This window comes from Penicillium malachiteum (assembly GCF_028827825.1).
Source record: "Penicillium malachiteum strain IBT 17515 chromosome Unknown utg000004l:1.0-4883003.0:1.0-4884900.0, whole genome shotgun sequence".
NCBI classification, from domain to species: Eukaryota; Fungi; Ascomycota; class Eurotiomycetes; order Eurotiales; family Aspergillaceae; genus Penicillium; species Penicillium malachiteum.
In genome coordinates this window covers 4581717-4601163 of record NW_026643097.1, presented here as the reverse complement: position 1 = coordinate 4601163, position 19447 = coordinate 4581717, and the positions used below count along the sequence as shown (strand labels likewise).

At 46.5% G+C, this 19447-nt stretch overlaps 6 protein-coding genes across 6 annotated transcripts; 3 read left to right on the top strand and 3 right to left on the bottom strand.

The window, feature by feature from the left end:
- Positions 1-799: 799 nt before the first annotated feature.
- On the top strand, positions 800-2200 carry N7483_009793 (MCT family MFS transporter; the record flags this gene model as incomplete). Its single annotated transcript, XM_057093220.1, has 4 exons — positions 800-969; positions 1035-1176; positions 1235-1654; positions 1742-2200. The coding sequence occupies 4 exons, from the start codon at positions 800-802 to the stop codon at positions 2198-2200; spliced, it is 1191 nt and encodes a 396-aa protein (XP_056944394.1).
- Positions 2201-2646: 446 nt separating this feature from the next.
- N7483_009792 (uncharacterized protein) lies at positions 2647-3150 on the top strand (the record flags this gene model as incomplete). The annotated part of the gene is made up of 1 exon (XM_057093219.1): positions 2647-3150. One exon carries the CDS (start codon positions 2647-2649, stop codon positions 3148-3150), a length of 504 nt encoding a protein of 167 aa, XP_056944393.1.
- A 663-nt stretch (positions 3151-3813) lies between these two features.
- N7483_009791 (plasma-membrane proton-efflux P-type ATPase) lies at positions 3814-6803 on the bottom strand (the record flags this gene model as incomplete). The annotated part of the gene is made up of 3 exons (XM_057093218.1): positions 3814-6057; positions 6125-6355; positions 6432-6803. The coding sequence occupies 3 exons, from the start codon at positions 6801-6803 to the stop codon at positions 3814-3816; spliced, it is 2847 nt and encodes a 948-aa protein (XP_056944392.1).
- A 1244-nt stretch (positions 6804-8047) lies between these two features.
- Positions 8048-10031, top strand: N7483_009790 (uncharacterized protein; the record flags this gene model as incomplete). Its single annotated transcript, XM_057093217.1, has 11 exons — positions 8048-8081; positions 8175-8278; positions 8337-8601; positions 8667-8697; positions 8758-8842; positions 8900-8937; positions 8994-9085; positions 9147-9523; positions 9587-9676; positions 9738-9756; positions 9835-10031. 11 exons carry the CDS (start codon positions 8048-8050, stop codon positions 10029-10031), a joined length of 1332 nt encoding a protein of 443 aa, XP_056944391.1.
- Positions 10032-10479: 448 nt separating this feature from the next.
- On the bottom strand, positions 10480-12237 carry N7483_009789 (origin of replication complex subunit 5 family protein; the record flags this gene model as incomplete). The annotated part of the gene is made up of 3 exons (XM_057093216.1): positions 10480-11613; positions 11674-12051; positions 12151-12237. 3 exons carry the CDS (start codon positions 12235-12237, stop codon positions 10480-10482), a joined length of 1599 nt encoding a protein of 532 aa, XP_056944390.1.
- Positions 12238-13420: 1183 nt separating this feature from the next.
- N7483_009788 (uncharacterized protein) lies at positions 13421-17256 on the bottom strand (the record flags this gene model as incomplete). Its single annotated transcript, XM_057093215.1, has 4 exons — positions 13421-15442; positions 15504-15741; positions 15805-16262; positions 16996-17256. The coding sequence occupies 4 exons, from the start codon at positions 17254-17256 to the stop codon at positions 13421-13423; spliced, it is 2979 nt and encodes a 992-aa protein (XP_056944389.1).
- Between the last annotated feature and the right edge of the window lie 2191 nt (positions 17257-19447).

Below are 19447 nucleotides of genomic sequence, written 5' to 3'. Positions count from 1 at the left end.
GTTAAAATTCATTCCAGAGCTCATTCAAATGTTCTCCGTGCTCTCACCTTTCAGTTCACTTGCAGTTTCCAGTCATCCAATATCACGTTGGCGATCTACGTGATTGACCTACGGGAACATCATCAAGTCATGTCAAAGTCTGATGCATTCCATCTCAGTACTGGGCTAAACCCTCATGAGCAAAGTTCAGGTTCAACGTCGGAATAACAGCCAATAATGAATGTGGCGACTTTGTTATCAGATCTCGATTGAAATAGACTCCGGGTGTCCCAAATACGCACAGATCGAAACCTTGGAAGACTGAATCGTTAAGATTGTCAGGCTTCGAGTCATGTCAGTACATGAGGTTAGCCGCCCAGGCAGCAGGCTCAGGTTCAATTTCAGAGAGCCTTCCAATGGTTCCAAATCGCGAACAGTCGGCTTATTAATGAGACGCACCATGGGCATTTGTACACGTGTTCAAGCACCAACTGTGATGACCATCAGGATTTGAGTCATGAAACTAATCGCCGCAATTCCCGCACTCGTCGGGGTTAATCATCGGAAACTCCGCACGCGTGCGTGGAGTTCAATTTGAATCCTGCAGATCGGAGTTACTCTAAATGGGTCCCGAAAAAACGAAAAATCCGAGTTTACTTGATATTCAAGTATATTATTTTGGACGAAATTATATAAATATGAGTTCAAGCCAATCGATTTCTAAGTTTTCTATTCACAGAATTCACAATCAAAGATCCAATTTGAAATAATCAGAACCTTGTTCAAGTTGTCGCACTATTTGTGTTATCAAACAGTCAAAATGAACAGTGACATGAATGATACCGAGTCCGTCCTAAGTCGAAAGGAACTCGATGAAAATGCTCAGAAATCACCACCATCCTTTCCTGAGGGAGGAACTAAGGGATGGCTCGCTGTATTGGCTTGTTGGTGTGTGATGTTCAACACATTCGGCTACATCAATGCCTTTGGGTATGTACATTATGGTTGACTCGAGATTCGATTCAGAAATTCAAATGCTAAGAAATAAAATCTAGAATCTACGAAGCATATTATGAAGAGACATTCTTAAAGAATGAAATATCATCCAATATTGCATGGATTGGTTCTCTTCAGACCTTTTTCATGTTTTCAGCTGGTCTTATATCCGGCCCCCTGATGGATCGGTTTGGCCCCAAGGTAATTAATTCATCCAATCACCAGGGATCGATGTGATGATGCTAATATCAATATTCAGGTCATCATGATTCCATGCTCGATGCTCTTCGTCCTCTCGGTTATGCTCACCAGTCTATGTACCGATTATTACCAATTCATTCTGGCGCAGGGCGTGCTTGGAGGCTTAGCAAATGGCCTCACATATACACCAGCATTGACAGCAGTCAACCATTACTTCGTGGAAAAGCGTCCATTAGCCCTTGGAATTGCCTCAACTGGATCATCCCTTGCTGGCGTGATTTTTCCCGTGGCTCTAGATCAAATGCTCAATAAGACGAACCTTGGCTTTGGGTGGTCTGTTCGCATCATTGGGTTTTTGATGCTCGCACTCAGCATCATCGCCTGTGCGACTGTGTCATCAAATGCCCCAAAGAGAAGAAGTGGCTCACCTTCTTCCGTTCTCGCAGCATGGAAGAATCCAGCATATACGATTCAAATCGTGGGTCTTTTCCTAGTCATTTGAGCAGTGTTCTTCCCATTTTTCTACATTCCCTCTTATGCGCAATCCATTTCCATCTCCCTCCAGATGTCATTTTATCTGATTGCCATCACCAATGCTGGGTCCATGTTTGGAAGATTAGTAGGAGGTGCACTCGCGAATCAGATCGGACGCTTTAACACTCTAGCTGGATCATCTGTGATCTGTGGTATTCTTACCCTTTGCTGGATATCTATCAACTCTCTCAGTGAGATGATTGTGTTTAGTGTCCTATTTGGATTTTTCTCTGGTACTGTGATCGGAATTTTCCCTGCGACTATTGCCATGACGGCCCCTCAGCCCAATGAGATTGGCTCGTATATGGGTATGGGTCTCGGAGTACTGAGCTTTGCCGGATTGACTGGGACTCCAATTACTGGTGCTATGATCACTCAGTATGGAGGCTACCACCCTGCAATGATTTTCGCTGGCGTTTGCAGCCTGGTTGGGGCTGCGATTATATTTGGCGCAAGGCTACGTCTTGCGGGCAGGCAGCTGGTTGCATGAGGGAGCGGAATGGATGGTGCCTGTTTATATTTCAGTATTCAACCTTGGAAGGCTGCCAGGTGTCGTTTCGGAACCTTGGAATGCTCTGAGACTGTCAAGTTTTTTGATTTTATTTGTTAATAGACATCTGGAGGATACCTATGGTATTGGGAATGAGAAGCTGAGGTAGAGTAAATATTTTCTTTGTTAGGTTTTTTTTTATTTTTATTATGATGTACTAGTATGATAAAACTCATGTTTTCAAGATTATTTTGTTCGATTTAGCGGTACATCAGTCTCAATTTCTCACGTATAATTTATGGACACTGCCCAAGGTATGTTGTGCCTAGGTGACGATGTAAAGAACATAACCGCTACAGCAACCCTCAAGTGCTGAAATCCATCACTTCTCTGTTTCTGCTTTACCACACATCTCCTTCAATTTTTGCTTCCACCTCCCATCCAAGATGCCACCAATCGCTTCATACAATCCCAAGCTATCTCTGTCTCACCGACATGAAGCCCGTGCCGGCCAAGGTCCACAAGATCGACCATTAGAGTCGATCTCAGTCCTAGCACCGTTCTCCGCTCTGATCCTTTCCACCACGCTGATAGTCCTATTCCTGATTCAATTCCACCTCCTAGAGGGGTTTGTCATGAAACGACTCTATAGACGCGTCTACCACAATCTCGTTACAACCGCAGTTGGTACTCTCTGTGAGACAATCGTGGCAATGTGGCTATTTGGAAGTCTATGGCATAGATGGGGGACTGCATTCAAAGTTCTCGCGCCTATTTTGAATTCTGCGTTCTCGGCCGCACAGGTTCATGGAAGTTTTGGTTTTTGGAAGATGTACAGGCGTCAGCAAGGATACATGAATGAGGAGAAGGAGTTGGAGATTATCAGACATATTACGGCAAGCTTGTCTGAGCCTTTTAAGCCCTCTAAGGCCTCGGTACATGTGGCCTAGATGTAGGTACCTTGTCTCTCTTTTGTGTTGTGATATTTAGAGAGAGTGTGTGTTTATTTTTGCCATATGGAATTGTGTATCTAATTGTTCGAGGTCTGTCTGAATCAAAAAAGAAGAAATACGAAGCTCCGGTCTAGAACAAAGCAGTTTTTCCAAGGCTCATTTACCTTGCATAGCATCGGGAGAATCTTCAAGAAGCCTGATTTCCAAGTGGTTGGCCGCGAACTACTCAAGTGCTAGTGTTAGTAACAGGTTTCAAGATGCACATTTGACTACCAAGCTAAATCTTACTTGCATCGAGATGCCAATCATCCTACAGCAATGGAAGACTCAAGAGGTGGTGAAAAGTAAATTTTTTTTTTGTTTTTTTTGTCTGCACGGAATGGATTGTTGGAAAATGATAGATCGTTAGCGAGACTCCATCAAGAATGAAAGATCGTTGCCGAGACTCCATCAAGAATAAGAATAGCTCATAACATGGAGTTGAACAAAACCAAACCAAATAAAAAGTGCAGAGTAACATGAGAAAAAGTGTAGGCCAATAGGAAGCATAAAAGCATAGCGCAAGGCTTCATGGCGAAAAAAAGAGAAAAGAACAAGCATGTCTCCGCTCACCCGGAGCTCAGCTGGCCCTGTCGTAGTCCCCTTGGCAGGTGCGACTCCTTAGTTGGAGTGCTCGTGGGCCGTGGAAGTTCGGTGGAGAGAGAGTACTATGTCAAAGCAATCAGCGACTGCCTCAAGTTCCTCAAGATCTACCTGGGAGAGCTCCCACAGCGAGTCCATGTCAGACTCACCGAAGTCCTCCACAGCTCTCTGCCCAATTTTGCGTCGGAGGCTTCGCCCGTGCATGAGGTCGTCAAACTTCTGGGATCGGTGAAGCACCACATAAAGAAAACCACAGACGAGCTCAACTCCAATTGAAAATACCCAGACTCGAGCGATGGTAAGGAGGGAGGTTTCTTGATGAACGAAAACCCCATAGATGCACATCAGGGTGGCTGTGATGTCGACGAACAAGATTGCCAAGATGAGCTGAGGAGATGGCACACTTTTCCACGGCATGGGGTGCTGATGGTGGGAACCAAGACGCGTGATGAGGATGAGCCAACTCTGGGTAAGGGTGATTTCAAGGAACAAAACAGGATCTTGGGCACCGTAGCCCTCCACGATGCCTCCATTCTCTCCCCGCAACAACATGGTACCGAGGGCAATCCAAGATGCAGTAGCCAAGACAGCGCCGAGAATAACTGAAATTCCCCAGATCTTGGGAATATTCCATTTGACGGGAGACTCGGAGTAAGGGGCACGGTCGTAAGCGACGGTAAGGGTGGCGATATCGGCGAACATGGCGATGAGAAAGACCAGGCGCAGGTCAAGAGTGTTGTTGAAGATGATTATCCATAAACCCAAGAACGCAGCCATTTGGAGCGTCAAGGCGATACGGTAAATCAAGTAGGCGTACATCCTGTGGAAGATTTGACGAGAGCACTTGATGGCGTGGATGATGTTGGAGAGTCCAGGTTGGACGAAGACAATGTCAGCCGCAGTTCTGGCAGCGTCAGAGGCGCCTTCAACCGCAATACCAGTGTCTGCCTTTTTCAGTGATGGGGCATCGTTTACCCCGTCACCTGTCATGGCAACAAGGTATCCACGTTGCTGTAAAATCTCCACTACTTTATATTTATGTTCTGGATATACTTCGGCAAATCCATCCGCAGCCTCCACGAAGTCATTGATCTCAGATCCAGGCATATCCCCAGCACCAGTCACCCCGAGTCTCTCAGCATTATAGATGTTTGTGCCGAGTCCCAGTTGACGTGCTGTCTCGCGTGCAATACCAACAGCATCACCAGTGAGCATCTTGATACAAAGACCCAATTGCCTTGCCTCCACAATGGTCTGTTTAGTATCCTCTCGTGGGGGATCCAAGCAGGGCACGATACCAAGAATCTGCCAAGGGCCACATCCAATCTTCCGAGCTACACCCAATGCACGAAATCCACGGTTTGAAAACTCAGTGAGCTTCTCCTTGTATGCATTTTCGATATCCGCAGGAACTGGATTCGCCTCCTGGACCGTCCGTAAAACCGAGAGTGGAGCCCCTTTCACACAAGTCATTTCCTCACCAGTTGGGCCTTTCACAATAGCTGTGACCTTCTTTGAAACAGGGTCAAAAGGAAAAAAGTTGATTGTCACATACTGACTGATTAGAGCCTTTGGTCCAGGGTAATACTTCAGTGCTTTGACAAAGACACGGTCAATAGCATCAATGCCTTTTTTCTTCCGATTGGCGGCCAAGCAGGCAGTGAGAATGATTTCATCTCTGTGAACACCAGGTAACGTGAAGGGCTCTCCAAGAGCCAGTTTATTCCGAGTCAAGGTGCCTGTTTTATCGGAGCAGAGCATCTCTGCACCTGCCAGGGATTCTATCGCGGACAATTTCCGGACAATGCAGGATTTCTTTGCCAGTTCACCCGCACCAACAGCCATAGTTGTGGTCACAACTGCAGGAAGACCAACTGGAATTCCAACTACTGAGATGGCCAGGGTGAACTCCAGTATTTGTCTGATCGCATTGGAACGATAAAAGGAGGCTATCCACACCAGAAGGAGAGACAATATCACGAGAGCGAGAATTTTGTGTGATATTTCGTCAAGAACAGTTGTAAAATGGCCTTTGATATGAGCTGCTTCCCTGACAATGGCTGCAGCTTTCCCAACCGAAGTATTGTCTCCAATATGTGTCACAACCATAGATGCAGCTCCACGCTTGACAATTGAGGATGAAAAGCATTTGTCTCTTGTGTACTTGTCCACGGCAAGGGATTCACCGGTGATACAGGATTGGTCAACTTGGAGATGGGCACTCTGAGAAACAAGGATACCATCCGCTGGAACAACTGAGCCCTGGCAGTGTCACCTTGTTAGCATGCCACTTTATCTGAATAGTATGGTTTCCTTATTTGAGACTTACATCCTCAAGAAGAACGATATCACCTGGAACCAGCTCTTTTACTGGTTTATTATCTGCTTTTGAATTCCGAATGACCCTGGCTTCCAGTGCAAGTCCCTTTTTCAGGCTTTCGACGATATTCCCAGCAGTATATTCTTGAGCAAAGCCGACAACAGCGTTGAGCAACAACAACCCAAATATGATTCCAAGATCAATCCAGTCTTGCAGGATGATGGCAACAATTGCTGCGACCTTCAAAACAGACAGAAATCAGGGCTCAGTCAAGAAGAATGATTGCATTTGGTTGGAGTGGGAACAAGCAACTTACCTGCATCACACCCTGCACGGGCCCGACAAACAGGAGAAGAAATTTGACAAAGTTGTTCTGGTGCTCTTCTTTTAGAGTATTCCAACCATGTGTGCGGCGTAAAGCTTCCACTCTAGCGTCATCCAGGCCTGTGCTGGGGTCTGTATCTTGGTCCTCGGAAGAGGCATCTTTGTCTGCATTCGAGCCGACCGTAAGGGTTTTGGGTTCCGGATCCCTGCCATCTTCCTCCTCCAATTCGGCGATCAAAACATCCAAATTCGCGTCAGTCTCTTGTCTGGAGATGACTGAGAGCTCCTTGGTCTCTGCCCCGCAGTCATCACCTGATGGGTGGCTGGCCAGAGCCAGAGCCTGTTCATCAACTTCATGGTCCATGTCGATCGGAACAATAAGGGGTTCGAACAAAGAATAATTAAATCAGTGTCACTAAGACTGTCAGTATTCACAGAGAGGAAAAATACCCGATCGCAAGATGTGCTGAACATGAAGGAAGTTATGAGGTGAAGGGCGAAGACCCTGGGTGGAAGGAATGGCCTAAGGACTTCAACACAAAGAATGGAAGGAAGTCGCGTTTCTGGCCAGATAAAGCAGGTGCCAGCCATGAATCATGAATATCAGACGAAGTTCCAGCATTATGCAATGGTGCAGTGGCATAACGTTGGAACGTTGGAACCTTCTAAAGTTGGTCAGGTGGAAAACGCGTCGAGGGCAAAGTCAAGGCAAGAAGGTGATCAATAGTAGGAGTCAGGGGACCACAATGAATCATCCGAAGATGTCATAATGGAGTTCAACTATATTCAATTATTCAAATACTTGAATTATTGAAAAAATATCTTTGCATTCTATTAAGAGTTGGGGGTGGGGGGGGCTTTTAATCTACTATAAGATTGAAAGATGTCATTTTCCTCCTGCTGAGATCAATATTGCATTTTCTCAAAAATATATGGATACCTGGATACTCTCTACTCCTGCAATCTTTCATATCAATTCATGTTGAGTTCTACCTAGTGATACTTGATCTTTCATGGATTACTAGAAGGTTCGAGCCTAAAGGACACAACAGTGAAGAGATTCTTGTCATCCTCCTTTTCTTCTTTCTTCCCCAACTCCACCTCGACTCTTCGTCTTCTCTTCCTCCATAACTTCGCTCCCTTTCTACTCTGTTTCTGTCCTCTTTCTCTACTCCTTCTTCTGCTCCATCCATAACAGCAAGACATTTAGGGCAACGGCAACGGGATACGTCAGCCTTAGGCACGCGTATTATGTCATCGGCCGCCGAATGAATTTGCATTGAGCTGCAGACTTGAAATCACTTTGATTCTCCAATTCATTAGGTGGACTGATTTGATTCTACGAGAGGTAACCATTGTCGTCTTCTCTCCAGTGTTGTGGGGGTTTCCCACTCCCACCGTTGTGACTTCTACCAGACTACCACTCCCTCATCATCCTCAACCCGGATGATAACCATCAACTCGATCAACTGCACCTCGACTGTTGAATTCCCTATCTATCTTGGATCTTCTAGTATCAATTAAATCCGCAACTCCTCTCCTTTCCTTCTTGGCTATTACGTGGTCAATCTCTCCCTATCTTGGATTTCATCGGTGAACAACGCCAATATGAGTCCTCCAAACCTTCCAGGCTTCTACTGGGGTAAGTCAAACTCAACGTGCCCACACTATGCCCCATTTTTGAATCCCTCGAAAGATAATCTAAATGGTACACAATTACTTACTAGAGGTCCAGATCCGGAAAAGAAAAAGTACTTCAAGATTGAAGCCAACCATGCTGCTTCTTCAAGTTCATCCTACTCCACCGACAGAGTGAAGAGAAAACGTGATGATGAAGAGGTAACACCTACGATTGATTCCCCAAGTTAAAAAACCCAGAATACTAACAATGCAACAGAAAGCTGTCGAGCGTAAGATTTTTGATCAACGCGTCGCCAATGAGAGGATTCGCAGAAGTAGCCTCGTGTCTCACCCTTTCACAACTGCTCAACGTGAACTGGGAATCCAACAGCCCAATCAAACTGTCACACAAGGTCAGATATGTCAGACTTATTTGCACGGATTAGAAAAGAAACATCTCTACACATTTGATAGACCCTGGAAGAAGGAATATCATGTTGGGCAAATTGTGCGAATTCCTGAGACCGGAACTCTGATTACTGGTATGTCATTATGCCAACATAACCTCAGGACCAAAGATCAAAGACCAACTAACATATCTATATAGCTGGAAACCGTGGAATGGATTGTACAATGTCGTGAGTCCTCTGCTCCATTTCTCTTCGTCTTCCTTGAAATCGAGACTAATCACATTATAGGTTTGTCAATCCAACTTCCTTTGAGAACAACCAATTGGAATACAACCGGGCAAGAGCGAATGTCCATTTCACGAGACGATCCAGAGTAAGTGGTAGCACCCCTCTTCAACCCTACGTTTGACTAACATGGTTCTTATTTCAGGTCACATCACTCTCTTTGAGCCATACAGGGTTCATGCTGTAAAGCTACCTCCCGTTCTATCTTTCTTGATAAGCCCATATTGATAACCTCCCAGATTGACTATGGACTGTGGTTCCCATGGAGAATCAACCCTGAAGCCATTCACGCCCCCTCATTCCGCTAGTATCGCGAATCCGCCCGAACACTGTATGTATTACTAGTCGAGAATCCCAATATCCGACAAAAACCATTGACATCACCTGGCCAGTTTACGATCAAGACATCCCATGCGGCACAGATATGCTTTGCTCTGCAGCGTGCCCAGAGGGCAGCGTACCTATTTTTGCACTCGGTACGTCAAAGGGTCTATGTGTCATGCGCGGGGATGAGAGCGGCTGGTCTTTTACTTGGCCCCATAAGCCGCCTCGGCATTTGAGGCAATCCTCCTATGCCAACATGCACACCACGGTCCCCTCAGTGGACTGGCTCTCGGGCAGTGTTGTTTTAGGAGGACGGCAAGATTCAGCCGTCCTTGTTTACGATACTCGCGCTCGGGATACTGTCACGCGGTTCCAGCACCCGGAACCCGTGACCAAGGTTCGCAAGGTGGATGCCAACAGGGTGGTAGTGATGGGACAGCGCGCGGTAAGCTGTTCAATCCCGAGCTCTTGCCTCAATATCGGAATATGGCTAATAGAGATAAAATAGATGAACATGTACGACATGCGCTTCCCCATCAATGGAGTTCAGGGGACACCCAACCCCATTGACGGGCCCCAACCATACGTCGACGCGCGCGTACGTGGAGTTCGAAAAGAGCCTGCCACACGCATACCACAGCCTGGACGTGTGCACGGAGCTTGGTCTCCTGGTGAACGGTAAGTGAGACTTCTCACCTGAAGAATTGAAATATCTTCAAATGATAAAATCGTACTAATTACTCGTTATTCCATTAGCAACCGCCGGTGGCCAAGTGAGGATGTACTCGCTCACCTCGGGCAAGGTCGTGTACTCACTTGACGCCCATGATGCCAAGGAGGACTGCCTCGGTGTTGTGGGCTTCGAGCAGAGTACCGACCAGGGTGTCCGGGCGGGCGAGGCTCCTGCACTGTTGTTTGGCCACGGCTCCCACGTGAGCCAGTTGGCGTGGTAGTTGTCCTGCCTTTTCTTTTTGTTTTTTCTTCAAGCTGGCTTCGTCAGATTTTGACGATTTTTTTTTCATTTCTAATACCCAATTCAGCCAGCATGCGTTGTTTTCAAAAATCTCCTTGGCTAACGTTTCCCGTAGACCCAGGTGGTTTCATACTTAGAGCTTTAAAACGACCAGAAACTACTTAGCAGATTACGTATCCCCAAACAGTCGAATATTCAAATGGTCTGATAGACTCGAAGCTGAGATCAAGTCGACTAACTCGAATTTATCTCACTTTTAGACTAAAGCCAAAGAAATCGTAGGAAAAGCTTGAGACAGGGTATAATTGATTTAAATTTTAATCAGGATGCAAGTACATTATGCAATACCAGGACCAGAAAAGAAATGAGAAACACCAGTGCAGACTCAGACTCCAACTCCAACCAGTACAATACAAAAGATATCCCTTTCAATCCAATCCACCAGCTAACCATTCGCCAACCTCAACACCAATACCCTTGGCCAATTCGCCAATCCAGTCCCCGGAGACGTTCACACACCACTTCTCACCCGCATCGGCACTAGTATTTCCACTAGTTGTACTAGCGAGTCCATTATGATGACCCGAAGCCGGGACAACAAGACGTAAACGGCGAAGAGTCGCCAGCTCAGCGTAGATCTGATCAGCAACTGCGCCTGTACGGATGGGATTTGCAGGTGGATTGGGGTCAATCGCATGGTAGATAGCGAGAAGGCGTTCGAGTGGGAATGGTCGTGCAGTTAGGATAGTAGATGGTCCTGTAATACCACCAGCACCTCCAATAGCAGAAGTTGTAGCCGAGGAAGTAGCAAAAGCGGAAGAGAGGGTTGATTTCGTGATACGAGTTTTCACTCGTTTGCCCTTCTTGTTTGGTGTGCCGTTATTAGCGGCTTGTTGTCTTTCTTCTGCTTGGGCCTGGGAAAGGACCTTGAGACGACGACGATGGTGAGCACGCTTGTTTCGTGCAGATAGAGAGGATGAGGAGAATTTCGAGAAGAAGATCGTGTCTAATCTTTGTGGGGTGTGTGAAGCGACGTATGCGGATGTTAGGATTAGAGTGGAGAAGTATGGTAGAGATGGTAATGCTGAAGGGGCCACGGTGGGTGCTAATGGTTTGCGGAATCTCTCAGTGGGTGTGTAGGAGTTTTCTGGTACAATGCGGTGCACAAGTGCTGATTCGCCTTGGTGTCGGAAAAGCTGTCGGTTTTTGACTAGGAGTCTGGCAAAGTCCCATTCCGTATTACCTCCTGGAGGTGTTTCGCCCTGTACAATGGGAGCGATGAACCGTGGCCATAGCCTGTCGCAGATAGATTGGAAGGAGGGAATTGAGCCGGCTGTAGGTCCAACCAGGGTGTCGTAGATAGTGGTGACGAAATGTGGGTAGATTCGTGATATGGATTCCGTGGGTACACCTTCGATATTAGGAATTGGCGAAGACATCAAGATTTCAATGGCTTCTTTTCGAGTATATGGAGGGAAACTAATATGAGGGACAGCTGCATTCTGGAGAAACAGTGGCCGCGGTGTAGAGCTCAGGACTAAAACAACACAGAGCGAAGGAATCTAGGAAGAAGTCAGTAACTGTGGTTCGTTTCCAGGGTTGAGCCTCAAGGTGAAACTTACAAGTTCTCCGAGTCTGGCCAAAGCTGAAAGTAGAGTTGGCGAGGCCTCTCGTTGTCTATCAATCTCATCTAGCACAAGCACAAACTTTCCGCGCTTCTCGACCGGTCTGGCTGCCAGGCATTCCTCTAGGAGCACGGCTAGAGTACTAACGTGCTCACACCGTCCCTTTCCAAATTTCTCCCATTCATCTTTCTGTCCAAATGCTTCAAGTGTGTTCCAGAGGATCTTCGTCAAGAGATGTCGTCCGGTAATGCACTCAGAGCTGCGAACGATGGCATGTGGTGTTTCCAGGGCAGAAAGAACACTGCTGAGAATGGTAGATTTGCAGGTAGCTGAAACGCCGTGGACTACTAGAGTGGGTGGGCTAGGTAAATGTGGCTGTATTGAGAATTTCAATGGTCAGATCCTGTAGACAAATATGGATTCGATCTGATTGTATCCTTTGCGGAGCAGCAGCAGGACATCAGAGGAACTTACATGCAACAAGCAGGCAAGTTGTCGTGTTTGGACATCACGACATGGCCACTGTGCGCTCAGAGCGCGAGCAATTTCTGTGAGCTGCATAGAGCACTAAATTGCCAGGAATTGTGCAGCGCAATATCGGTCTTGTCTAAAGGGAGGAAAGATGTAGACCTGTGGCTTAATTTCCCAAGTCACGTGTAGTCGCGTCGCGTCGATCCATGGATCAAGATAAACCTTAAGAAGCAGAACTTATTTACTTTAAGTATGAACTGTGCTATACAAAAACTAGATACTGTGTATTCATACTATAGGATTGATATTCCTTAGAAATCAGATAGTAGACCTCTTTTACTACTCGCCCAGGGGTTTTTTTTGTGGAAGTCAGGTTCCATTCAAGTTTTTGCTAAACTAAAATACAACCGCGAAAAGTAAGCGTATGTGATTGTAAATGGAAATATGTGACGAGGCAGAGATCCATCTGAAATGAAAGATGATGGGCTACCCAGTCAACCGATCCTAGCCTTAGAGCTGCCAGGTTCAGTCAGATAGAGTAGCGATCTCTAAATCTACCACATATTCCAAGATGCACTTGCACAGCGCAAGAGCGGTAGAAAATCATGTGAAAATAAACAAAAGGAACGGATGAGTGAAAATAAGAAAAAGAAAAAAAAAACCAAAAACAAGTACAGGTTGTGAAGGACGTAAAGATATGAAGAGCACCAAATGAGGAAGGGGAATGGAAACAAAATGTTGAGTAAACACAATGGCAGGAATTGAATAGAGCTGCGTGAAACCTTGTTTACCATGATCAAGACCGATATTGGTAGTCAAGTTATTCAGGTAGAAAACATGACTCAAGTATGACAGTCACCGAAAAAGATCATTGTAAATCAAAGATGCAGAAAAATCATGGGAAATCAATGACAAAGGTACATGTATGCACAGTTTCGAGTGCATAATTGCAAAAACCAAGAGAGAGAAAAAAGCCAAACTGCTGGATGTTGAAGAGGCAAGATGCAAGTGTAGATCTTGCCAGATGGTGAAAAAAATCATGACTCATGGCTTCATGCAGGGAGCAGGAAATGAGAGCATGTCAAAACAGATCAAGGTGAAATGAATGCAGCAACCTAGGTTCCGGTAAATGCAAACAAAATCCCTGGTCTGAATGACAATCTTGAAAGACTGGCCGTGAAATCATGAAATGGAAAAAAATCGTGGCATCGTGTCGATATGGGTACAGACAGGGAGGTGGATATTATGCACAGAAAAGCATTCCAATCCCTGTTTAATAGAAGGGAGAGCGCTGATCAGGAGAGATCATCGGGTTTGCCGCTGGGGAGATCGGAGCACGAAACATGGAAGACTCAATGACTCCGCTTGGAGGGGTGTTGGCGGTCGAGCTGGTTGCAGGGGTTGGCGGATATTTTGGGTTGTGAAAGGACACTTCTTGGCCCATCATAGTCTCCTTGGTCCTCAGAGGCCCAGGGAGCTGGACAGAGTTATTCATTTGGTTGGGCACGGCGACAACTCCCATGGCTGTGGGACGAGTTCCATTGTCAGAGGCCGCCATCTTGGTAGCAATACGACGACCATGAGGAGTTGTGCGAATCGCCGGAAGAAGAGGGCGAATGGCCTCCATAATTCGAGTGTGAGTCGGTCCATCAGAATACTCCATAGCAGTTTGGATAACATAGTTGGCAAATGAATCACGAATCATCCTCTCGAGTTCTCCATCCTGCAACATCTCCCCAATCATCTTATCACGGAAACTGGCATCTGCGGTGCGAAGACATTTTTCAATGACATTGGAGCTGAACTTCTGCTTTGAGAGAGCAGGGATCTGTCCTCTGAAGGTGTCAACCAGAGGATGAGTGAAGCCAGGCTCTCCGAGATCCAAGATATACTGAACCACATAGTTGCCGAACGGGTCTTGAACAAGAACAAAGGAGTTTCTGGTGATTGCAGCAATCAGGCGTGATTTCTGACTACCCGATGCGTGATCAATGCAGCGCTGCAGTACACAGCATCCGTGACGATGAGTACCAACAATGACACAGGCCTCACCTACAGCTTCGTAGATAAAATCAGCATCGGCCGCACTCAAACGGTTCAAACACTTCTGAATAACATGATTGCCGTTCAAATCCTTCACTAAATCCACAACGTTGTACTTGAGAGCCCGAATCACAATTTGTGTTTGCTCCTGGTTGGAGATGTATTCGATCATCTTTTGAAGAGCACGAGTTCCATGCTGGTTAAGTGCAATCTGCACAAGCTGAGGAGCTGCATGTTTGATCAAAAGAGTTCGTTGCTCATCGTTTGAGAACTCAAGCAGTTTTTGGCAAAGGTAATTACCAAAGGGATCAGTCATCAGCTCGACCACATGCATGTGTGTCTCATTGAAGATGATTTCAACCTGATCAGGATCTTGATCCTCCAGCTTACGCTGCAGGTAGCGACACCCGTGCTGGTCCTTACACATGCTGTAGATTTCGCCTTTGTAGGTTTCAAGAGGCATGTTTCCAGCATAGCGATTGACCTGGGATCCTTCTCCCTCTGTCCCACGGCGCTGGCCAAACGAACCACCTCGGGAGGCAGAGTCATTGGCACGATATCCATTGTTAGGATAATTAGTGTAAGGGAAAGGGTTAGGAGGGTTATAGGGCGCCATTTGCTGTGCAGGCTGAACATAAGGCGAGACACCGGCCCCATAGTTGTACATTGGGAATTGTTGACTGGCCAAGACAGCAGGCCCCAAGATGCTACTGGTAGGTGCAACGGATGTCAGCTGGGGTCCAAATGGGGTAGCACCAGGCTGCAATACAGTCTGAGTATTCAGAATGCTTTTGTTCCCAGACTCTGGAGAATTGCGAGCGGTGTAATGATGGGCATTGCCAGTTGGAATGCGTCCCATGCTGTTGTTCTGCTGGTGAAGACCATGAGTATAGGTCTTTGGAGGCGTGATTGCAGCATCAAAGGGTGCACCTCGGACTGTAGGAAGGTCATTGGTCGAGTATGAAGACTGCAAAGCGACCGGACGGGTGGTAGCCGGGATCGAAGCCATTGATTCTCCAGAACGGTCCCCAGGGAAATTGAAGCCATTCTCTAGAGAGCGTCGAGGATGATGGCTAGAGTGAGCTGGAGAACGATCCTCTGTCTGGCGTCCCTGCTGATCAAAATGCATGAGTCCTAGAACATTTTGAGGCATACTCTGATGATTGCGTGAACGACGATTGTGGTACGAAAAGTGATCCGGGCCTGGGGTGCGAGAATTTGCCAGATCGAGGGCATCCGGGTTGGCAGACAGCTAAACAGTCAAATTAGAATACATTTTCTCGGAACAGTGCAGCTTCACAATAGTAACTTACCATGTTCAAATCACCCCGGCGAAGAGTAGGGAATTTGTCGTCAGGCTCAGTCATGCTGAGATATGTGTTGAGATCAGGGGTGCGTACCCCAGCTTCATCTCTCAATGGGTTCTTGTCGTCGTCGTGAAAGATTGCCTTTGCCACAGCAAAAGAGTCAATGCCCTGAGTATTGTAGCCCAGCATGTTTGATGAATAAGGAGCATTGAAGTTGTTAGAGGGCAATGAGAGACGGTGGGCACTATCAAGTATGTCAGACAAGGGAAAGTGGAGGCAACAACACAGAGCAGAAGCATGAACTTACGACGGTCCGGCCCGCGAAGTGGGATTGGTGACGGCAGCGGACGAATCCATCAGATACTCGTCCTTCTCAGAATTTCGTCGAGATACGGGAACAGAGCGACCGGTAAAACGATCAATTCGATCGAAAGACGGCGCATGAGAGTGACCCGACTGAGACGGAGCCTGAGGGGAGGTCAGGGTAGACGAAGAAGCAAACGCATCGAAGAAGGCAGGAGACGACGTGACACTCGTGTTCGAGAACCGAGAAGGGCGAGAGATGGCGTTGGAAACAGCTGCAGGCTCGGGCGGGGTAGTCGGCTCACTGACGCGTCCGGACAGGCCAGCCTTTGCGAGGTCGCGAGCAATTTTATCCATTTCGATCTTTTCTTTCTCGTGCTGCATATCAAGCAGTTTCATATCCTCTTCGAAACGTCTTTTCTGCTCGCGCATGTACTCGATATGTTGCCGTTTCTTCTCGAACTGCAGACGGTCAGACTGATACTTAGAGAAGGAAATTTTGGCGAGAGCGGATCAACGCGTGCCTTATCCTAAGGCACGCGTCAATCAACAAGACGAAGTTGTTCAAAGGTATTCAAAGCAGGGAAGAGAGGTAAAAAAAAAAAGAAGTAAGTGGGGGTAGATGGGAATGAAGAAAGAGGTTGAGGAAGGAAAGATCAGGGAAACAAGATAGAAAAGGGTTTAAATAGTTCTGAATCGCAGGCTCACAGGCAACAATGCGAAACGTGAATCAATCAAACTTCGTCTGATCTTCTTTCAGGTCACGAGATAACGCGTGAATGGGGAAAGGTAATTGAGGGCGGTAACAGACACCAACAACCCGCCAAATCGATATCGATATTCACGGCGAGTGCGTGAATGACTCAGGGCTGGTGAATGGAGGGGAGATGAGATCAAAACCAAGGGCGTAAATCACATCTGTATTTGCTTGCAGCCAATTCAGGTAGATTGGTTTGAAGTGTGCTGACGATAGATGCAGATAGTGGCCCTTTAAGGAGCTCAGCCATGTCGACCACAGACAGGTTCGAACAAGGCCAACCCATGCCAGCATGCCCCAAGTATTACATCTCCTGGAAATGGCCTTACCAAGCATGATGCAGGCTTTGTGCATCAATTATACAGATGTGATATTGCACCCTTGATCAACCACCATCGGTCGAAACATAACAATACAACGATAAAATTCCATACTCACCGATGACAATAAATCCAGAGGATCTGGCATTGGGGTAGCTGCCTGGTTGATATAACTCCACGAGGACAGCTTGCTTGAATCGGTTGTGAATCTTCGTTGCAGATTGGCGCGCACATCATGGGTTGGTCGAGAAAATCCAAAATTCGAATGTCCTGGTGAGAGGGCGCTATACCCAGGAAAAGCAGACTCCGAGGGAGGCGAACGAGGTGATGGGAATCGCAGCTCGTCGAGGCGTTCGCTAAGCCCGTTTTTGAAAGCCATAGTGGGCAGAGCAGCTAAATTATTCCACTACGAATCCAACAGTCTGAGGTCAGCATAAGGGTCTCCTTATCCACAAGCGTTGGCCTGCAGTGCTTCTTTTAAGACATGGAAAGTTGACAGTGATAAACCAGCCCCAGCTATTCAAGGCCACGAGGTATGGAGGCTAGGGAAAGGAAAGGGATTTGACAGGTTTGATATGGGCTAGCGGTGTGATGTGATATATTTGAAGGCAATTCCCTAAGTAAGGGGAAGGTCGAGAGGGGCCGGAGGGGTTTTGGTCGGGGAAGATCTGCAGTTGCGGAAAAGGGCCCAACTCACACAATGAACGCCTCGAGAGGATATTCAAAATGATCAAAATCCGGTTGTCCTCCTCAGAAGATTCATCTATGGGTGGTTGAAGGTGCAATAGGGCAAAGAGACACAGAAAAAAATCAACGTCGTGGATTGTACCTGGAAATGCGGAGATCAGCCGCAGGGAATCGCAAGAGTGGGATGGAGCACTTACCGCTAAACTCTCCACTTAGCGAATGCACAAGACGATCTCGAACAAACGAATGTGTGAATTCAAAAAGCGAAAAAGAAGCAAAGAACCGAGGAACCAAGAGTATCCCCAAGGAACAATACAAGAGCTGTTGTACAGGGGGGGAGTGATGTGGTTTAGGGGGGGGGAGAAGGAAGAGGGAGAGGCTGGGAGAAGAAGGGGAAGGTCCAGCTTGCAGAGCGGGGAGTCTCTTCGCAACCCTAAATCGGGCATGGCCGTACAAAACCCCCCCTTTTTGGAGTAAAAAAAAAATTAACAAAAAATAAAAAATTAGGGTATGGTATAATCTATATGAATTTTGAAATTTAACAATTATCACTTTCTTTCCCCCTCGATCTAGGTAATCTGGAATCGGTTCTAAGGTTTTCCTTTGATACTCGATCTTGCCGACCGGCTTTACTAACAGATATCATGTTTAAACTCCGACTCGACTCTAGTCTATACATGATCATATTCGAACAGAACCTATATCTCTAAATTCCAGTGAGAATTTGAAGGCCACATCTGGGCAGACGATCACTCACAGTTACTCGGGGATTGCTCGGAGCCTACGCATGATTGGAGAGGATGCATCTGTACAACCGGATTACAGCTATATCCCTCCTCCGGGGAGCGAGCCCGGGATACATGGTCATATATGCCTAAGAGGCTCGATCCCTTTGACGTTCTTGTGCCCAGGTGCCCAGGTGGATTGGGGAGGATTTTTTTTTCATCACTTTTTTTTTCACTCTTTTACATTTCCCCTTTCATCTTCTGGTCAATTCGGTACTAAACCAAAGATTTGAACAAGACAATATGGTGCACCTCGAAATATTCATGTCTCATGAATCTCTAGATTCAGTCTCAGGCAAGGGGGAAAGTCCAGAAAAGCGGAGAGAAAAGATGCGCTGTTCAGGAAGAGCGTGGCAGCTGCAGGTCTATGATTCTATGCCAATTGAGCAGCCACTGTATCGGTTTAGAGAAGTGGAGACACACCGAGTGCAAAGATGTGACAGCGGATCATCCTCTCAGGTAGTTAGCCACCGCACGGGGCGACTGCGCTGTACCTGGATCGGAGCCCTAGGATCAGTGGGACTTCTGGCAAATCATTCAAGTTCTCAACTGCAGTTGAACTCGAACTTGTGATTATTAATGTAATTTTTGGTATCATTCGGTGAGACCTGACCAATATTGACTCGGATTTCATGTTCGAGGTAAAATTGAATATAATTTAGTAAAATTTCCAAAACTCGGGAAAATCAATAGAAAATAGTAAACTATTTTCTTCGTGTTAATGGTTCGCGTCGCCACTATACGTGGTTCCCAAGGTTCGTGTATGTGTGGGAGACCCATGGATCCGCTCTTCAATATTGACAACATCTGATTGTTTGAAATGAAAGAAACGAAAGAAATGAAAGATTTTCATCTTTTTCTTTTCTTTTTTTCGTCCTCCATTCTTCAAAATGATTAAATGAGAATGAAACATAGTCTGATTGGTAGTGCTCTATGTAAAGGTGGATAAATTATACTAATTGGAATTGCTATTTAGCCCTACTCCATAGTAAAAATGCCCAATGCTCGCGATAAGGGACTCGGCTGGTAAGAAGAGCGGTGAACCTGATACAAGCCATTGGCGCCGATCTTGTCCTTTAAAGCCTCTGATCCACCAAC